We start from the raw sequence: 18,988 nt of genomic DNA on the forward strand, positions 1-18,988 counted from the left end.
AGCTTTGATAGGACCATTTGGGGTCCAAATTCTTCATGTGTATTCTTGATATCATTTGCATGGATTTCTTGCAGGGACATTAGCTGTATGCCAAAGCACAGTCCTGATATTAAGGATACCATCTTACAAAGCAGTTATGAAGTTTTATTTCCAAATATAAAAGGCAGAAAAAAGGAGCAGATTGATCTAAGGCCAAAAATCATATTTCAATGTAAGCTTCGTGAGGGCAAGCAGGGATTTTTGTCTTTGTTCTCAAAATTCCAGCCCCTTGAACAGTCCCCGGCACACGGTAGGCTGTCAGCAGCACCTGTTAAATGAGAGAACAGATTTTTACTCCATGTACAAATGAAGATCTCTCCGTTGTGAGGTAGTGGATCATGTGGATATGAGGGGTATGTTCATTCATTCGAAGAATGTTTCTCTGATGCACATCATGATAGACCCCTTAGGAATTACCCGATATATACATAAGGGCATAAAATACATGGGATCCTTGCCCTCCTGGAACACAGAGCAGAGCTGGAGAGGCAGGCAATAAGCAGATATTGCGTTTGGGGGCAAGGGATCTTGGAGGAGATGCCTGGGTGTAGTGCTGGTGAGGGACAGGCCCTCAGAGAACGTGCGGGGAGGAGCTGGCCTGGGAGAAGGAGCACGCGCCCTTGGAAGGAGGAGCAGGAAGGGGCTGTGTGAGACCCAGAGAGCTCTGCGAGCAACGGCCTCAGGCCTGGATGGAGCAGTGAGCACACCTGGATGGAGCAGTGAGCACACCTGGATGGAGCAGTGAGCACACCGGAGGACCCCAGAGGAGGGTGTGGGGCCCAGAGGGGAGTTGCAGGGTGGTGCCTGACCGGAAGCTGAAGGTGCTCTGGGGCAGGACCTAGATGGAGTTTCGGGCCAACGGTAAAATGGAAATACAGCCGTTCCAAGAGCAGCCTTCCGAGCCAGATCCCCACTGAGGTCTGGCTTGGGAATTGGTGTTGAGGAAGTCATGGACATGGATGACCTTGGGAGGGCGAAATCGGGGCCCACATGGCACCCTGGAGAGTGGAACATTGGGGTCAGAGCAGGGGAGTCCGTGGAACAGGGGGACCCTAGGGAGCGTGGAACCCAGGAAGCCACAGGAGGGGGGATTGTGGGCATCCTGGGCCGCCGATGGCGCCCAGGGGCTCAGAGGCCCTCCTCGGGAGTCACGGCAGGGAGTGAGGAGGGAACAGCAAGGGTCAGTGGCTTTGACCACCCTCGGCGTTATGCTGGGCTTACTGTCTTGTTTGAAACGGGAAATGGGGAGTCGGGGTTCAAAGTAGTGGAAAGAGCTCAAGTAGACACGCTTTTTTTTTAACGATTTTATGTATTTATTTGACAAAGAGAGCACAAATAGGCAGAGGGAGAAGCAGGTCCCCCGCTGAGCAGGGAGTCAGACAAGGGGCTCAATCCCAGGACTCTGGGATCCTGGCCTGAGCCAAAGGCAGACACTTAGTGACTTAATGACTGAGCCCCCAGGCGCCCCTCCAGTAGACAAGGCTTTAAGACTTGGGGCGCCTGGGTGGCTCAGTGGGTTAAGCCGCTGCCTTCGGCTCAGGTCATGATCTCAGGGTCCTGGGATCGAGTCCCGCATCGGGCTCTCTGCTCGGCGGGGAGCCTGCTTCCTCCTCTCTCTCTCTGCCTGCTTGTGATTTCTCTCTGTCAAATAAATAAATAAAATCTTTAAAAAAAAAAAAAAAAAAAAGACTTGGTCCCAAAGGAAAAATGAGAAACAATGAAGGAAGCAAAGAAAGCCTTGTGTGTGGTGAGGGGAGGCTACTTCGTGGTTAGGAGCAGCCTGGCTCGCTGTGGGGAAAAGTTCAGGAATGAACCAGAGCCCAGAATCCCCGTTGCTGGGTGGGGTCCAGGGTGATGGTCCAGGTCTGTGTGGTTCTCTTGAGCCTGGTGGTTAAAAACTGTTTCTCTTGCTGCTTGTGGAATTTGGTTGTCGAATTTCAGTTAAACAAAGCAATGTCTTAAATGCGTATTCTTACGGTCAAACTGTTCACCCATTTCGGTTCCCCTGCCGTGTGGTTCTGATGCTGGGCCTGTGTTTTGTTTTTTTTTCATTGGCGTCTTTCAGAGCAGTGCCCGCAGAAGTCCTTGAGCTTTGAGAAATGTGCCCCCCTCACAGGCACAGCAGGTTAATTTGTCTGATGGGAGGAAGGCAGCCATCAGGGCCACAGGACCCTGGGACGCTCCGTAAGGCCTGCCTCTCCTGCTTTCTCGTGTAAAGACCACTTCTCAGACTATTCTGTTTCTTGAACATTCAGTAAACTTTTGTGCTGCTCTATTTAATTTCATGCCCCAAATAATCTTGTTCAATTGTAAAGAAAGGCATTGCTGTTTTTCTAAAATAAACTGTGAGATAGTAAATATTGCTGTACTTGGTTAAGGTCTGATTTATTTGCGATACAAAATAAAGGGGAAATCATGACTTCTCAGCTAGGATTTCCACTCTTTATTTTGGTCCTTAAAAAAAAAATGAGTACCTCTGGACTAGTCATTGAATCATTTTACTCTTGACTTTTTAATGGACAGACTTATTTATGTAATGTGTCCACTGGAAGGTGGAAGTGAAGATTCTTAACTTTTTATACTTGTTCTTTGGAGTTCTGGTAGCCTTGGATGGATTTCCGTTTCCTGCCTGGCTTGCAGTACTTCTTCACACCATCAGGAAGCAAGTTAATTCATCCCAGAAATGCACTTAGACTTGGAAACACTAGCATTTTAAAATGTGATCGTGACAGTTCCAGATGAAGGTCGGGGCTTTCTCTCTTACTTTCCTCAAAGGCTGAAAAAGCGTGTGTGAAGCTCGCTGTTTGGAAACCATTGCAAATTATCATTTCCAGAGACTTTCCCCCTCTTTCTGGGTGAGACCCTGGCCTGTGGGTGGAATAGATCTTCGCTTCTCTCTGAGGAAGACAAGGGGGCTTGAGGAGGGAAGTACCTGCCATTGACAATGACACAAGGCTTTGTTCTTTTTTTTCTGCTATTCCCAGGGCATTTTGCCAACTTTGACCCCCAACTACCTCCCTCTTGTGTGGTTCTTGCATCCATGAATGTGGCATTCCGGGCCACAGTCTCCTTCTGCCCCTACGTCAGCCTCGACTCAGTCACAAAACTGACACATAGAACACTTTACCCCTCCAGGTTAAACCCACCAAGGTTCGCTCCTGTCAGCTGGATCTTCTAAAAAACCTGCACCATAATACCTTCAGGTTGGGCTTACTTAGGAGAAGCAAACCCCTTTGTATAAGCTGCCAACCAGTCTCCTAGATTTTTGGTCTAATCCAGTAGACCTTTTCAGAGTTTACGAAGGAGAAAACATTGCACGTGCCCCATCCTGATTATAGGAACACTTTCAATTCTGTCATGTTAATTACTTATTTTGTCAAAACTGTAGTTTATTAGGGATGTGGTTCTCCAAACTGTGTGCCAAGGCACCCAGGGGGGCACCTCATGATATTTCAAATTTTCAAAAATCCAAGAAGTCAAGACAGAACAGGAATTATGATTGTGGTGGTGCTGAATCAGAGTCCAGTGGCTGTGAAGGTTCACAGTGTTCCACGAACACGTTGGCTACTGAGGGCCCATCCTAAGTCCCTGGGTCTTTGAAGAATGAGACAAAAATATTATATTTTATTGTTATATATATGTCGTTGTCGTCCCCCAACAACTACTAAGTTGTTAGGTCACAATACGTAACTCTTCTGGACACGACTACTTCATACGCAATACTTTGCGGTATTTCCTTTGGCCTAGGAATGCTATGAAAAATTCACAAGACACTCTGAGCATTGTGAAATAGGGAAATTTGGGAACGTCTGCATTTGTGGTTTTAGTGGTTTAATTTTTTGCAGGAAAGTTTTGTAATAGTGTTGGAAGAAGTAGGCTCCATTTATCATAAGTCTTCCTTCAACCACAGGACCCTCTCTTGTCAAGACAGGTCGCCGTGAACACCCATGACGGCAGCACCCTCGGTTCCCCCAGAGCTCGGAGCTATAGCGGCAGCTCACCGTCCCGCTCGTGACAAGCTGGCTCTGTGTCTCCTGTGTTTGCTTGCTTTGTTGACTTCTCTTGGTTTGTTTTACTGCATTTATCCCAATGACATTGATTTCATGGGGAAGGGGTAAAACATTTGGTTGGTCATAAATGAATGCTAGATAACGCTGGTTGAATGAAGTGACGTAACGACTGTCTCATCTCCGTTCCTGTTAAACCATCACCAGCTGTGTGTGGCATTTCTGCAAAAGAATGACCAGCCCCAAATGTCTGAGGAATGCACGTTTTAACGTTTCAGTGGGTTCTCTGGTAATTTCTAAATAACCTGTCTTTAAAACTCAGCATCATGTTATTACGGACTGAATTGTGCCTCCCCTACCCCTAAAAAGTTAGTATGGTGAAGCCCCAACCTCCAGTACCTCCGAATGTGACTGCCTGTGGAGAGGGGGCATGTGTAGGTGATGAAGTTTTAAAAGGAGGCTATTTGGGGGGACTCTGGTGCAGGTGCCTGAAACCCTACAAGAAGAAGAGATTAGGGCCCACAGGGAGACACCAGGGCCATGTGGAGAGAAGATTGTGCAGGGACACAGCTGGAATGAAACACAAAGACCCTTTCTAAGCCGGGGAGAGGGCTCAGGCGAATCCAAACCTACCGATACTGGATCTGACTTCCGGCCTCCAGAACTATGGGAGCATTGATGTCTACTGTTTCCGCTCCCCCCCGCCCCCGTGATGTTTCGTCATGGCCAGACCACCACAGTTTCGCAAAGTCTGCTCTTCTGGATTATGGTCCTTGAATGCTGCCACCTGGGAAAATTGCTGGACTCTCGTGGTCATTTGGGAAAACAAAACATGCTTCTCAGTGATTTGGTCAAAACTAATGCATCGTCTCTGGGTGAAATTGACCAGAAATCAAGATCTCATGTCAACGTCATTAAAAATGCATCTTTGCAGCCTTACAGAACGCAGTGTTCAGGCCAGAATTGAATTTGGTGGGTTACAATTCCATTCATTCCAACACGATACTTAGTTTTAAAGACGGATCATTTAGAAATTACCGGAGAACCCACTGAAACGTTAAAACCTACATTCCTTAGACATTTGGAGCTGGTCATGCTCTTGCAGAAATGCCACGCACAGCTGGTGCTGGTTTAATATGCGCCGAGATGAGGCATTCATTACATCACTTCCTATAGAGTAGGGGAGAGCACGCCGGGGAGAGACTGTCTTTAAGTTCATATTGGCCTTTTATTCTGTTAAAAGAGAAGTTGCTGCCAGGCCTCCCCCCGCCATAATTGGTATCATTAAGGAAACATGTAAAGTTTAGTTTGGAAGAGGAAATTTTTTGTTTTCCTATTCACAAATGGTTCTGTTTATGCATCCAGGCAGTGACTTATCTTTTTTTTTTTTTTTTAATTACAGTGTGACTTTGTGGAACATTTTTTGCCCTTACTAAAAAGGGCATTCCAGTTCAAAAGTAGAGCTTCTGAATCACAGCACCCATTGTGTTTCTTCTGTATTTGGCGTCTCGTTTTTGCAGGAGTTTGCAATCTGTTGCCTTTCTGTGAACACGCTTGCTAATGTCACATTTAAATTCACAGCCAAGATTGGCCATGCCGTCCCTGGGTTGCCATGCCTCTTCCCTAACCAGTTGTCCCTCTGTTGTCACATTATATTTGCTATCTCTGTTTAGGTCTGTGTACCTTCATAAAGTGTCATCTTAGTCATAATCAGAGGATGCGTGATGTTTGGTCTATTTAATTTTAAGTCTGCCTCCTGTTGGGTAGGTTATAATGGGACAGAAACATGTCACAGGTCATCAGTGCAAAAATACCCCACGTACCCACAAAAGGCGGGCCTCCCCTCTGGGGCACCGTTTTCCTTGAAAGGAAATCTTTATCTCACATGTGCGCCATGAAACGCAGTGGCGTTTATATGAAATTATAATTTCATTATAATTTATATTATATTATATGAAATTATAATTTCATCTTGATCCAAGCCACACAGACTGAAGGGTCTGATAGCCTTGGTGATACTTGTTATTTGAATCTGATCACCTACCAATTTTTAAAATTTTAATGAGGGGTTATCAAATATGTCACCCGTAAAGTGGCAATGAATGAAGGGAATTCTGTATGGCGCTTAAAGGAAGCTAGATTTCATGGCTTCAGATTAATTAGAGGCTCTAAATTAGTGAAACTCTAAAGTGTACTAATTTTTTTTTTCACTTTTAAGTTCATGGAAATCACCAGAATGAAGCAAATTGTTGTATATTGCTTGGTGAAGATCCTTAGGAAAGCTGGTTTAAGATTAGTAAAATTTGAGATTTATTAGTATAGAATTACATATTTCTAAAGTTTTGAAAAGCACTAAGACATATCACTTAAAGTGCATTCTGTTGTGTGTGTGTCATTACATACGGGAGAGCAAGTTTGGTATGATTCCGAGACCTGTAATTAATAACCCTTTGGACTATCCAGGACCATTTGATCTCTTGAGTTTCTGAAATGAGCAGAGCGGAATCTCTTTGAGATAAATAACCCTCCGATTCTTTGGACTCGGCAAGGACCAAGGTGATAATAATTTCTGTGGGTTTTAGCTGAGATACAAAGTTCAGTTAATCATTGATTGGGTGATTAACAAAATGTCAGGTGTTATCATCCAAACATCACTGTACCAGCAGGCTGGGTGACAGGAGATAGTGCTGGAACCCGACAGAGACAAGCTTTGTCATCAGGTGCTCTTGAAATTGGAGCTGGAGCTCTGCTAACACCGCAGGGAGTGGGGAGAGAAATATCTGGTAGCCTTGCTCTGAAGAAATGGCCTGCAAAATTGGTCACAGTACAAAGGCTATGAGGGTCCCCACTTTGGATGCCAGAGAACTGTGCAATGTCAGTTATAGTGGTGGTGGTTCCCTCCTTCCCATATAATGTATTGGCTCGGTCTCCTTTCTTACCATGGTGGAGAGGAGCTGAGCCCCCAGTGCTGAGATTGCTCCATGGGTTTGAAGTCCAAGATAGACAAGAGAATAAACAGTGTGACAGTACCCTCCTCTGTGCAAAGGGGAGTGAGCTATCTGTCTTCGATGGTGGGAGGCTGGTTTAGTCTTTCCCCGCAGAGTTCAGAAAATTGGAAATTCTGTTTTGTCTCTTTTTTCTTATTCTCAACTATTCATCAAGGCATCCTTATCCCCATCCATTTCAAATCTGTAGACACTGAGCTCAGAAGTACACGTTTGGTTTTCTGCTTGGTTAAGTCAGCTTTCCCTTCTCGGGAAGCCGCATTCTCAGTGACTTGCATTATGGAAGGAACTTTCTACCAAGGTCTTGAGTATCTTCTAGGTTCATCTCTTCCTTGTGGCTTATGATGAGCTGATGGCTCACTTCTGAGATGAGCAAGTGTCTCAAATGTTTTATCTCCCTGTGATGCTGGACCTGAACCCCATCTACACATGAGATCTGTATCCTTCAACCCAAATGTGGCTGCAGAAACAACAGGCTGTGTGCTATTCAGAAAGACTTAATAGTAACAGATGTAATACAAAAGAGGGTAATGACAGGAAGAGTCACAACCAGCCCTACCGTCTGGTTTCAGTGGCCATTTCCATAGGACGTCACAGTGTGTCAGGTGGCCTCCTGATCTTCACTTCCAGTCTCAAACTCGAGCCCTGTAATGCCCATTGCTCAGGTGCTTGGGCTGCCTTGGTAGAACACCTCCGACTGGGACTCAGACTACACTAAGTGATTTCTCCATTTTGGAGGTGAGGGCATCCCAGATCAAGGTGCCTGACAAATCCACCCCTGGTAAGAGTTCTCCTGGCTTGTGGACGGCCCCTTCTCCCTGAGTCTTTACATAGTGGAGAGAGAGGGCTCTGGACTCTTCCTATCTTTGTGAAGATGCTAATCCCATCAGGGGAGCCACATCTTCATGACCTCACCTACACCCAAGTTTCTCCCATAAGCCCCACCTCCTGTGAAGGCTTCTACCTGTGAATTTTGGGGAGACACACACACATTAAGTCCAACAGACTTTGTTTCTGACTCCCCTTCTATTCATTTGGAAGGATTTTGAGTTAGAGAATTCTAACACATGTCTTAAGGATTGCTGGATGTTATTATCCAAACACAGTATTTCTAGTCTGCACTACATGATAAAAAGCAGAAACCCTCAGGCCCGGGCATACAGCAAATTTAATTCTTTGAACATCACAAGGAATGCCAAGGAGCTGGCGTTGGGTGTCTTCACAGCATGCTTGAGAGCTCCACGGATGGAAGTTCTACCCGATCGCTTTCTCTCCTGAGCAAGAGCATTGTTTTATTTAAGCCAAATTTGGTGCTTATGAGATGCGGCAAGCTTGCTGAATATTCATTTGCAGCTCTTTTCATAACGTTCTTGTATCTCTTTTATTTTCTTTTGACTTATAATTGGTGTTTTTGCATATTTATGATTTGCTCTGTCTTAAACCAATGACCTATTTCAAATGCTCTACCATTTTTCCTCCTCCAACCCCGTGCTCTTAATTCATGGGGAAACCATGTCCTTAAGTGATGCCGCTCCTCTCATTCCCAGGAGCCTGTCCTTGGCACGTGTGGACATCTGCCGTCCTGTGCGGGTGGTAGCGTACAGCCCCTACCCTCACATTCAGAGCAGGAAGTCTGAACTCTTCAAACTATAAGCTCTCAGAGTTGCACAGTTCCTGAGTGATCATCTAAGCCACATGGAAATCTCTCAATGCTAAAGGACAGTGAACTCACACACTTGAATGTTCTCCTCCCCAGTGAGATAACCCGCAGGTCCTTTGCGTTTGGTCACATGATCCGTTAGAAATCGCTCAACCTCTGTGTTACTTTCCTTTGAACAGACTCAGACACAGCAGCGTCAGGAGGTGAAAGCTCCGTGAATGGGTGGTCTCCAAAATGCAGTGACTTCAAGTAGCTTAAATGATCAAAGGGCTTTTATAGCACAAGATACAGATGCTCTCTAAAGGGAAGCAAACTATGAGCTTCCTACAGGATAGCACATCTCTTCCGAAATTCCCTAAACGTACCCCCCCTGTGCCCCAGCAGAGAGTCAGACCGTGCTGGGTGCACCTGCCTGACCGGTGTGGACTGGGCAGTGTGGGATGGAGCAGGAGTCATCCTGAGAGCCCCACCTGCCTGGGGACCGGCCCTCCCGTCTCTTCACTTTTTAGCCTGTTTCTTTGCCTACGAAATGAAATAATAAAACAAGTCCATGCTCCCGGCGGTTTTGTCTTCTGGGCTCTTGCAAGAATGGAAAAATGCAAGGCTTGCTTGGATCGCTCAGTTCCGAGGATCTCTGAGCAGCGTGGCCGGCGGACCCCACTTACATGGGGTGCGGGCGGGCAGCGGGGAGAGCCCGGGCCGAACGCTCTTGCCTCTCGCGCAGATCCCCGATACTTCAGGGCCTGGTTTGACTCTTCAGGGTAAACTTTTCACGGCTGTTTTCACCCTAAACAATTTGTTTTCTTCCAAGACATCCCGTGGGAGGCCGAGTTCCCTCTCCTGTTTTCTGGCAGATGCAAAAGTCGCTAAATGGAGCAATGAGATAAAAGAAGGCGTCACGACGGTTCGATGTTATAAAACAAATCCAGCGTCGTTGAAGATGGGGTTTTTCATCATGTGTTCTGCCTAATAGTTTTCTAGAAAATAAAATGCTGTGAGATTGTTTTTGAAAAGAATATTTTAACTGAATCGTTTCTTTGGTGTCCTGGGTTTTAGACAAAGTCATTCTATGAATGCACCCTTTTGAAAGAAAAATAATGCAGGACATCCATCAGATTTGTAGATTTCTGTAGTGATCCTGAAGGCGCCCACCAGATGACCTGGTGACCACACCAGCAATGGGCAGGGCCCCAGGGGGCCTGTGTGACCACCCAATTGTTGGCCTGAGCTGGAGGGGGAGGTGACGCACCCCAGTGACAGTCGCTCAGAGATGCAGCGCTGGTGTGCAGCAGGTATCCCAGTGGCTTCCAAATGGGCAGAGGCCGCCTGTTGCTCTTGAGGTCCCTGTGAGTAGAAGAAGTGGCTCCAGGTGAGCAAGGGAAGGCTCTGTCCCTACACCCTGCCGTGGGGGCTCCCGGGGACAGCGGATGGCGTCATCAGGCTCTGTTGCTTACATTTGGTTCTCATTTTGGAGGACTCCACTTCCTAAAATGTTGACATTTCTGCTTTGAAGGCATTTTTTTAAGGAGAAAAGGAAAAATCTCCACTAGATAATCACTAAGTTATTATTTCAGCTGTACCTAATAAGGAAAGAGATAGCATTTTCCAATTCTGAGCAGTCTGGTTTGTGTTGGCATTCCTCGTCGTCTGCATTCTTTGGGGCACCGTCCTTCAGAGCAAATCCAGCAGAGACAAGGTTGGGAAAATCTAGCAAAGCAGACGATCATTCTGGAGAAGCAGAATCCGGCAGTGCTGAATTACCATTGCGCTGGAGGAAGGGCACTGAGATCGATCCCGTCGGCTGGAGAAGGACTCCTCCCCAGATGGGAGTCAGGACTACACTGGCAAGCCCCTGTGCTCACATGACGGGCATTCACAGAGGCGATGGGTGTGCGTTCGGTTCCGGGAGGAAGGGGAGCCCCCTGCAGTTAGAAGTGTTTGGAAATGGCAGTGAAGGCTGCTCCCCTGCTCCCACACTCTGGGTCAGGGCTCACACTCATACGCCCAGCAGCAACGCGCATGCCTCCCACAGGTCACGAGCACGTCATATAGGCATGTTATTTATCTAGCAGAGGTATCCATGGCTCACATGCATCATGTAAAACTGCACACGGTGCATGTAAATTACACGTGTAGTGTGCACACAGACATCACGCAAACCACACAGCATAGACACAGATCTGTCCCACAAGGCATACAGAGATGTATCAGGGGTACGTATGCATCACATGCATGGGTCACACGTACAGATCACACACACCGCACATGTGACACGCATGCACACACATACCACATACACACATGACAAATAGATCCTGTGTACAATCACATGCGTACACATCACATGTGCACACATCACCCACCCACACACACACACACACACACACACACACACACAGAGCAAGACCCAGAGTTAATACTTGAATTGTCCATTCTATGGGAGGAGGATGAGGTTGCCTAAAAGGACATTTTGGGGGCCTGCTGTGAGAGTGTGGGTGAGCTGGAGGTCTCTGCGTCCAGGATCTGTGGGCTTGATGGACACCTGGAGGGCCCTTCTGGTCTGAACAACCCTTCCCTTCTTCTGCGGGGTGTGTTTTTTCCAGAGAGAATCTTGTCATATTGTTCTTCCCATTTCTAACCCTGTCCTGCTTTGCCCTCCGTCCCCAAGACGGGTTCCTGAGAGCTTGAGGAGCCCTGTTTTCCACCCGTATTCAGAACCTACTGAGACAAGGACATCATGGGTTGGAGAACAGGACATCACCTTTGCTACCATTACAGCTGTTGGGAGATGTGGCTTGGATCTGGGCTCCAGGGACGGGACACCATTCCCCTGAATCACCCCGCCTCCTCCTGCTCCCAGCACAGGGCGCGTGGGCCCACGGGCTCTGCTGGCTTAGAACAGAGGGGATAAGTGAGGAAGCCGCTGAGAGGAGCAGACGCCTGGCTCACGAGGTCAGATCCTTCTCACAGCCTCTCCGGTCAGACATTCAGCAGGAGCAGCAAGCTGATGTTAGCAGGAGGTTCTCAGAGAAGAATGCTGAGCTTCTGGAAGCTGGTAGTGCCCTATTTGGTGACACATGAGGTCATGTGTTGGAGGGGGCAACGGGGCACCTTAGCCAGGAGTGGCCACCCACACTCTGACAGCCCTGCAGGTCTTGCCCTAAACACTTAAGAGCGAAATCCGTATGGATCCATTTTATACATCGCTGTCACTTGCTCTGTATGACTAGTGTGCTGGGTAGGACTACACGCTGAGAAAACCATGTCCTACACTGTGGTGAGAATATAAATGGAATGTGTTTTCAGAGCCATTTCACGGTACATATCGAGAACTTAAAAATGGTCATGGCTTTTGACTTCATGTGTTTTACTAATCGACTTAAGGAAAAGATGAAGCTTGGAACCAAAGCTTTATACGTCAGGGTAGCCACTGTCGCAGTATGCCAATGCAAAGAATATTAATAAAGTGTTGGATACTATGAATAAAACTAAATTCTTGCACAGCTATAGAAGTGAATGTTATCTAAGCATTCCAAATCCTGTTTGCACAGAATATTTATGAGCTACAAAATATCTGATCAAATATTAAATTTTTAAAAATGCAAACTAAAACACTGCATTCAGAATGAATTTGGTCCTTCTGGAACAAGATAGTGGTCTTGGCAAGACAAAGTTTGGCAACGGTTTTGAGGATGCAGAGGGACATGTCGTGGGGACAAGGCCCTATGGACAGCAAGATGTTCTTCCTGGACAGGACTGTTACAGGTTCATTTTAGTATTTCTTTGTATTTTTTCTGTTTTCATCCCAATTTTTTGCGGACGTGAACTTTTGTCATCAAAAGAGTAGTGAGGGATGCCTGGGTGGCTCAGTGGGTTAAACTGCTGCCTTCGGCTCAGGTCGTGATCTCGGGGTGCTGGGATCGAGTCCCGCATCGGGCTCTCTGCTCGGCAGGGAGCCTGCTTCCCTTCCTCTCTCTCTGCCTGCCTCTCTGCCTACTTGTGATCTCTCTCTGTCCAAAAAAAAAAAAAAAAGAGTAGTGAGTTACGTGGTTTGAGAGTCTACCATATTCCTATGTAAACATAAGGTAAGAAGGACTGTCACTCACCCAGGCTCCGTGAGTACAGCTTTGGTGTGCGAGCAGCCTAGGGCTGTCAGTTACCTGTTACTGAAATCATGCTCTGTAACAACCACAGAATCCCAGTGGCTGTCTGGTTGGCTCTGTTCCATGAGCCTCTCATCTTCTTGGGACCAGTGGGCAAGCCAGAGCATGATCGTGCTAACGAAGCACAGGAGAGCCACCTGGAACCATGCCGGCCCCCGAAGCCTACTGCACTCAGTGATGTCACTTACGCTCTTACTTTCTTACTTCACATACTTTCTCTCAGTTACCCCTGCCCATTGCACTAACCAGAGCAAATCCCATGGCTGAGCCCCAAGACAAGGCAGGGACCGCAGAGTCCTCTCTCAAAGGGCGTGGATCCCAGAAGGGGCTAAAATCCCTGAAGGCAAGAGCTGTTTCTTTAAATCAATAAAAATGTGAGTCTGGAGACCAGTGAAATTGACTGCCGGTGGAGACGTCTCTTGCGGGAGCTCACGTGGCTTCTGCGGGTGTTGGGCTCCCGAGTTAGCAAGGCTCGCCCTCCTGAGCGGCTCTTTCTGTCTTTGTAGATCCTGGCCAACGTGATCATTTTCATCTGTGGGAACCTGGCGGGCGCGTACCACAAGCATCTCATGGAGCTCGCCCTGCAGCAGACCTACCAGGACACGTGCAACTGTATCAAGTCTCGAATCAAGCTGGAATTTGAAAAGCGGCAGCAGGTGAGATACATTTTTCTGTCGATACCGGGTATGCCGTGTGCCCACCATGGGCCTCAGCAAGAGTCGGAGCTTCTGGTTGCCCGTGCTCAGGGATGGCGTCTGCAGACCCAGACCCCGGGGCCCTAGGATCCCCTACAGGCTAGCACCACACCGCCTGCCACCCCCACACGGCTGGACGTTCCAGTAAGAGTGGTGATTGATAATAATAATAATAATAATAATAATAATGATTGATGATGATGCCTGGTTGCACTTCCTCGCTTCTGCTGCCGGCTCAGTGCTCTGTGATAGCATTTCCCCAGCTAACGTCTGAGCCCCCTCTGCCCCACAGTGCTTCCCACGGCACCTGTTGTCCACGTGGTGGGAAGTAAACAGAGTTGTCCCTGAGGGGGCTGACAGCAGTTGAGGTGGAGGGTCCAACAGAGAGCTCTTTGCCGTAACAGGGGCTGTCCTGTGCTGACCCGTGTGCACGGAAATGCACAGCAGAGACATGGGTTACGACAAAGCCTTGGGAAAGGGAGGGGCGGGCGAGAAGGACATGTGGCAGGCAAAGCCACAGTGTCATCAAGGATGGTGGAGAGCAGGGGAAACAAATGTTTTGGAGGGAAAACCATAAATACACAAGGGACCCCATCTTAACGTGCTGGACTTCAGGCGATGGCGGGACAGCATGCGACAGACGGACGACAGGCTTTGTGTTTCTTGGGTTCGGGTATCGTCCCCAGGAACTCGGCTCCCATCTCTGAAGGGGACGAGTAGCAGGAGCCTCTGTGAACAGCAGCCCCCCCCCCCCGGGGCATTCATCCTGGGTCCTGCCGTACCAGTCCATATGGGCACACAGAAGATGCTTCGTACTGTTTGTTAGATTGTTCTGAGTTCGCCCATTCTATAAAATTGCTCCAAAATGTATCACAGTCGTGGCAGCAAAAAAGCATCCCTCAAAAGTCGATGGGGACTTTTATTTGTGTACAGACCGAAGTATCGTGATTGAGTTCCGTTTTGAAAACAGGGAGTTCAGTTCATTCGACAACGAGTGAGCGCCGGTCAGGAGTGAGTCCAGGCGCTGGAAAGATGGCTGTGAATATTGCATTCTCACTGGTATTATCGGCAAATCTCGTAGTTAATTTTTAGACGGCATTTTGTGGAGGTGCCTTGGGGGGATCTGTCAGTTGAGTGTCTGACTCTTGGTTTCGACCCAGTTCATGATCTCAGGGTCGTGAGATCGAGTCCCGCATCAAGCTCTGTGCTTAGCGCAGTCTGTGTAAGCCTCCCTCTCCCTGTGCCCCTCCCTCCCCTGCACTCTCTCTCTCTCTCTCCAATCAGTAAATCTTTAAAGAAGCAGCATTTTTGTGTTAGAGCATGTATAGCAAAGGTAGTTAGGGACGAATGTTTAGTTCTTTGGTTTCTATGCATATCAAACTCTGGATCCAACATTAAGAAGTATAGGCAGTTAACATGGGACCGTTGTCCAGTATGTTTTCATTCACCTGTATTCCAGTAGTATTTTAAATCTGGGTTCTAGAAAATTCCACAGGACTGTTTTCCCTGAAGAGTCCTGATGTTTTAGGATAGATGGTTTCCTTTTTCAAATAGCAGCGACTCTGTCAGGTGGGTCCTGACAGACATATTGAACTTCCTGTTCCATCACCTCCTGAATCTGCTTCAAAATCGCACCAAGGCTGAGGGAACTGACATTCCAAGTAGACAGATTATATAACCTAATATTTATAGTACCCGTTCTGACAAAAACGTAAGTCAGACTACTGACCTCGTCTGCACTACATACTTCTCTGAAGAGTCCTTGAGCAAGCAGAACTGGGTGCCAGCCTTTCATGGTGGCTTCCAAGTAGTCCGGTGGCCACACGGTGACCTTAATAGTTTGGGAATTAGAGCTGTGGCTTTCTGTGTGCCAGAGAATTTTGGGACCATCATGAGAGTGTTATAAGACATTATAAGGGCATTTACTAGTTTTTTACAAAGGAAACTTTTAAAAAATAAATGAAATAAAAGGGACACTGTGAAAGAAAAAGAAGACCTTGTAGTAAAGATGTTTAATAAAATATAATCTAATACCACAAATGTGCTTTGCTCTTGAAGTTGGGAGTCAGTGCCCAGGGTCTGGTGCCTAGAACGTGGTATTTTTCTTGTTAGGGTTTTGGGAAATGTGTTTCTAGAGTTAGAATGAATGCTTGTACTTTCTTCAGACTGACTTGTAGTTAAGTGGGAACAAAAACTTCTCTTCGTTAATAACATCAGTAAGACACGATCTGATAGATATAAGGAAATACATGAAAATTAGGCAGCGGCAATCTGTGTGTCCTTCACACAGAGGGTCAGCCTCTGAGACAGTGGGGCCTGGTATAGCCACAGACCAAATTATGGTCCAAGGGGTCCACACGTCACTTCCTGCCCAGCCACACACCATCTTGGCTCCACCCGTCCTTCAGATGACAACCAGCAATGTCCTTCAGATGCTCCACTCAAGGACAGGGGTGTGTGCTGAGCAAAAGAATTTGCTTCAGCATCTGTTATGATAAAATAAGAGCCATCCATGTTAGTATTCTACATTGGCCATTGCCTCAGAGGGAGCTAACGTTCCCAGAGGCTGGGAAACCGCCATCTTGGGTCGTTCCTGAGCCTCTTTCACAGGGTCACTCAATCGACCTTCCTCCTTGAGAGGAAGGTCAATGTCAGGTGAGCCCAGCTGACCACCCCGCTGGGGGCTGTCATAGCTGATGTCTAGGAATTCTGAAACCTTTTCAACTCTGCACCACTCTTTCCTTTCCTTTCTTCAGATGTTGTGATATTTCCCCTAGATGCAAATGAGATGAATTTTTAGAGATAAAAACCATGTTTGAATAAAGTGACTCTTTGTGCTGTGAGATTTGGGGAGAGGAGGGAATGAAAAATGTTTGCAGAGTTTTTCTCAAGAGTTCTATTCTTCTCCTGAAAATGCTGTCATGTAGAAACACTAAAAACTATGATTTTTTTTTTTTTAAATATCAGGTGGGAGATGTAATGCGTTAGCATCAAGGCCACCATTGGGGCTAGAAGGTATCTTCTCGGGGAGTTTTGATTCTTGTGTTAAGTTTGAGTCCTGCCAGAAAACCCACAGCAGTTTCTTGAGCACTGTGTCAGCGTGATACAAGGCTCTTTATCAAAGCTGAGAAAATAAGCGTTTCTCCCCGGAGTATGTAATAGACTCTCCAGAATTGATGGGAGCTGGATTCAAAGCAAAACAAGAACTTTCCCTCCTAACCGCATGGGCAGTGGAAATAAATTTTGCCTCTGTAGTTGTAAAAACTGGATTTGCTTTTTTAATGGAAAGAAAACAAACCCTCTTGCATGTATACGTTGTCTTTCTTTTAAAGTAATATGATCAGAGCATTTTTACATCGTCTTCCTTCATCTGGAACCATGCTATAGATGGAGTATGACGGAATATGCATTCCCGGAGAAAGCACCAGTCAAGCAAGACACAGACAGCGCCCTGGTAAACCAGGGTGGAGGCACGGGGGTGGTTACTGAGTCAGTAGACTTCCTGGCTCTCCTTGAGGACTAATTGCTTTTCCTCTGTGCATACTTTGGTGGAAAATGTAACTGGTCCTTTTGTGTTCGTGGTTGGGTAGATAATGCACACGTGTTCATCCAAGCATGACAGCAGGTCACATGAGGGCATTGCTGATCACATGACATAAGTCATTGAGAATGCCAGGAAAAGTGTTGTTGAATGGTTTTTGACTTGGGCTGCTATATTTTGTCTGTTTTCATGAGAGAAAGAAGAAAAGAAGGAACTAATTTTTTTTTTGAGTCTTTCTAATGGACCAGGTAGTCTCTTTAGTACTTTACATATATTGTACGCACTTCCTGTTGCTGCTATAACAAATGACCACACGTGAAGTGGCTTAAAACAGAACAGTTTATTCTCATCATTAGAAGTTAGAAGTCCAAACTCAGTCTCATGAACTAAAGTCAAAGTATTGGCAGGGCTGGCTCCTTTTAGAGGCTTTGAGGGAGAATCCATTTCCTTGCCTCTTCAAGGTGCTGGAGCCTGCCCATCTTCCATTTCCAAATTTAGCAGCATAGCATCTTCTAGTCTCCCTCTCTTCTCCTCTCCATCTTTCTCAGTTGTACTTTCTTCCCTCTGTCTGCCTCTAGTTCTACTGCTTCCCTCCGTAAGTATAACCCAAGGTAATCTCCCCATCTCTAGGTCCTTAATTTAATCACATCTGCAATGTTCTTGTTTTGCCATGTAAGTTGACATAATCCCAGGTTCCAGGGACTAGGATGGGGTCCTCTTCTCCAAGCCATTATCTTTTTTTATTTCTGGATGAACCTGATGACCGAAGTCCTTTCTCCTACGTTATCCGGATAAAGGAACTGGCCAAATGTCCAAATTACCTACAGAAGACGACTCAGCTAATAAATGCGGCTTTTTCTGCTTCTCAAGTTGGTTCGTGGCAGCTTTGTTGGAGTGATCTCTGAGCATGGGTTAGCTGGAGATTTTCCCAGGTATAAAGGAGTTTTGTTTCATTAACTACGTTGTTTATCATTACTGGTGAAACAGGAAAGCATACGACAAGACCAGACATGATCTGATCATTAGGTGCCACACCATCATGATGAGCAGAGTGTCGTCTGTGGAGCGTTGGAAGTTCTGCGGGAGCTCACTCACACACGGAGTCACAGCATGGACTCTGTCCATGGCTTTATTGCCACGCTGTGGTGCAGGGGCCGAGAGGAGGGTGCACTATGGGGGCTGACCTCCTGACCTGACATGGGTGTTGTTCTCTTTCCCTGTAACATTGATCCGATTTCTTAACTTCTGAGTTTCTCTGATGGAGCTTGTGCTTGATACCTTGCCCAGTTCAAGAGACAGTTTCTGCCTCCCAAACAGCTTCCTGTTCAAACAGTGCTTGGTCGCCTGTGTGGCCACGATATACTGATGGCATCAGAACTCGCATTCAACCACAGAAGTCTGCGGCCACCCTGGCCAGGCCATAGGGCTCGAGGGGGCTGGAGGGAGGGTTTTCCGTGACCAGGCCGTCCCAGGAGTTCCTGCCCCAGTGGGCTTCATTCTTCCTTGCTGCGAACAGATGGGACAGAGAAATGTTTTGCTTTGTCTGCCTAGCTGGTGGATAATTGTCCCCGACACTCTTTCTACTCGCATCATTTCCCCAAATTCAAGAGTTTCCTTTTCACCCACGGAACGGGCAGGGTGAGGCAATCCTGGCGGCTCATGTTGCTGGACTCATTGCGTCCTCCAGTTTCTGTCATCTCAGTGGGAGCTGGTTGGTGGGATCCGAGCTGCGGCATCTCAACAGCGTTGCTTCTCCAGGAAAGCAAAGTGGGCTTCAAGAGGCCAACAAGAGTTCCAGCCGGTGAGACCTTCCCAGTGCAACTCCTGAAGAACTCAAGCAGGAAACGTTATAAATGTTACCCAAGACCTTTGGGTGGG

General features: G+C 47.0%; 1 protein-coding gene across 1 annotated transcript in view; it reads left to right on the forward strand.

The window, feature by feature from the left end:
- The window catches only part of ADCY2 (adenylate cyclase 2), a 413,634-nt gene that overhangs the window by 198,726 nt on the left and 195,920 nt on the right, over window positions 1-18,988 (forward strand). Inside the window, exon 4 of the mRNA XM_059416859.1 lies at window positions 13,381-13,530. Coding sequence (XP_059272842.1) covers window positions 13,381-13,530 — 150 coding nt within the window. The remainder of the gene's footprint in view (window positions 1-13,380; window positions 13,531-18,988) is intronic.

This window comes from Mustela nigripes, chromosome 12 (genome assembly GCF_022355385.1).
Source record: "Mustela nigripes isolate SB6536 chromosome 12, MUSNIG.SB6536, whole genome shotgun sequence".
Classification (NCBI taxonomy): domain Eukaryota; kingdom Metazoa; phylum Chordata; class Mammalia; order Carnivora; family Mustelidae; genus Mustela; species Mustela nigripes.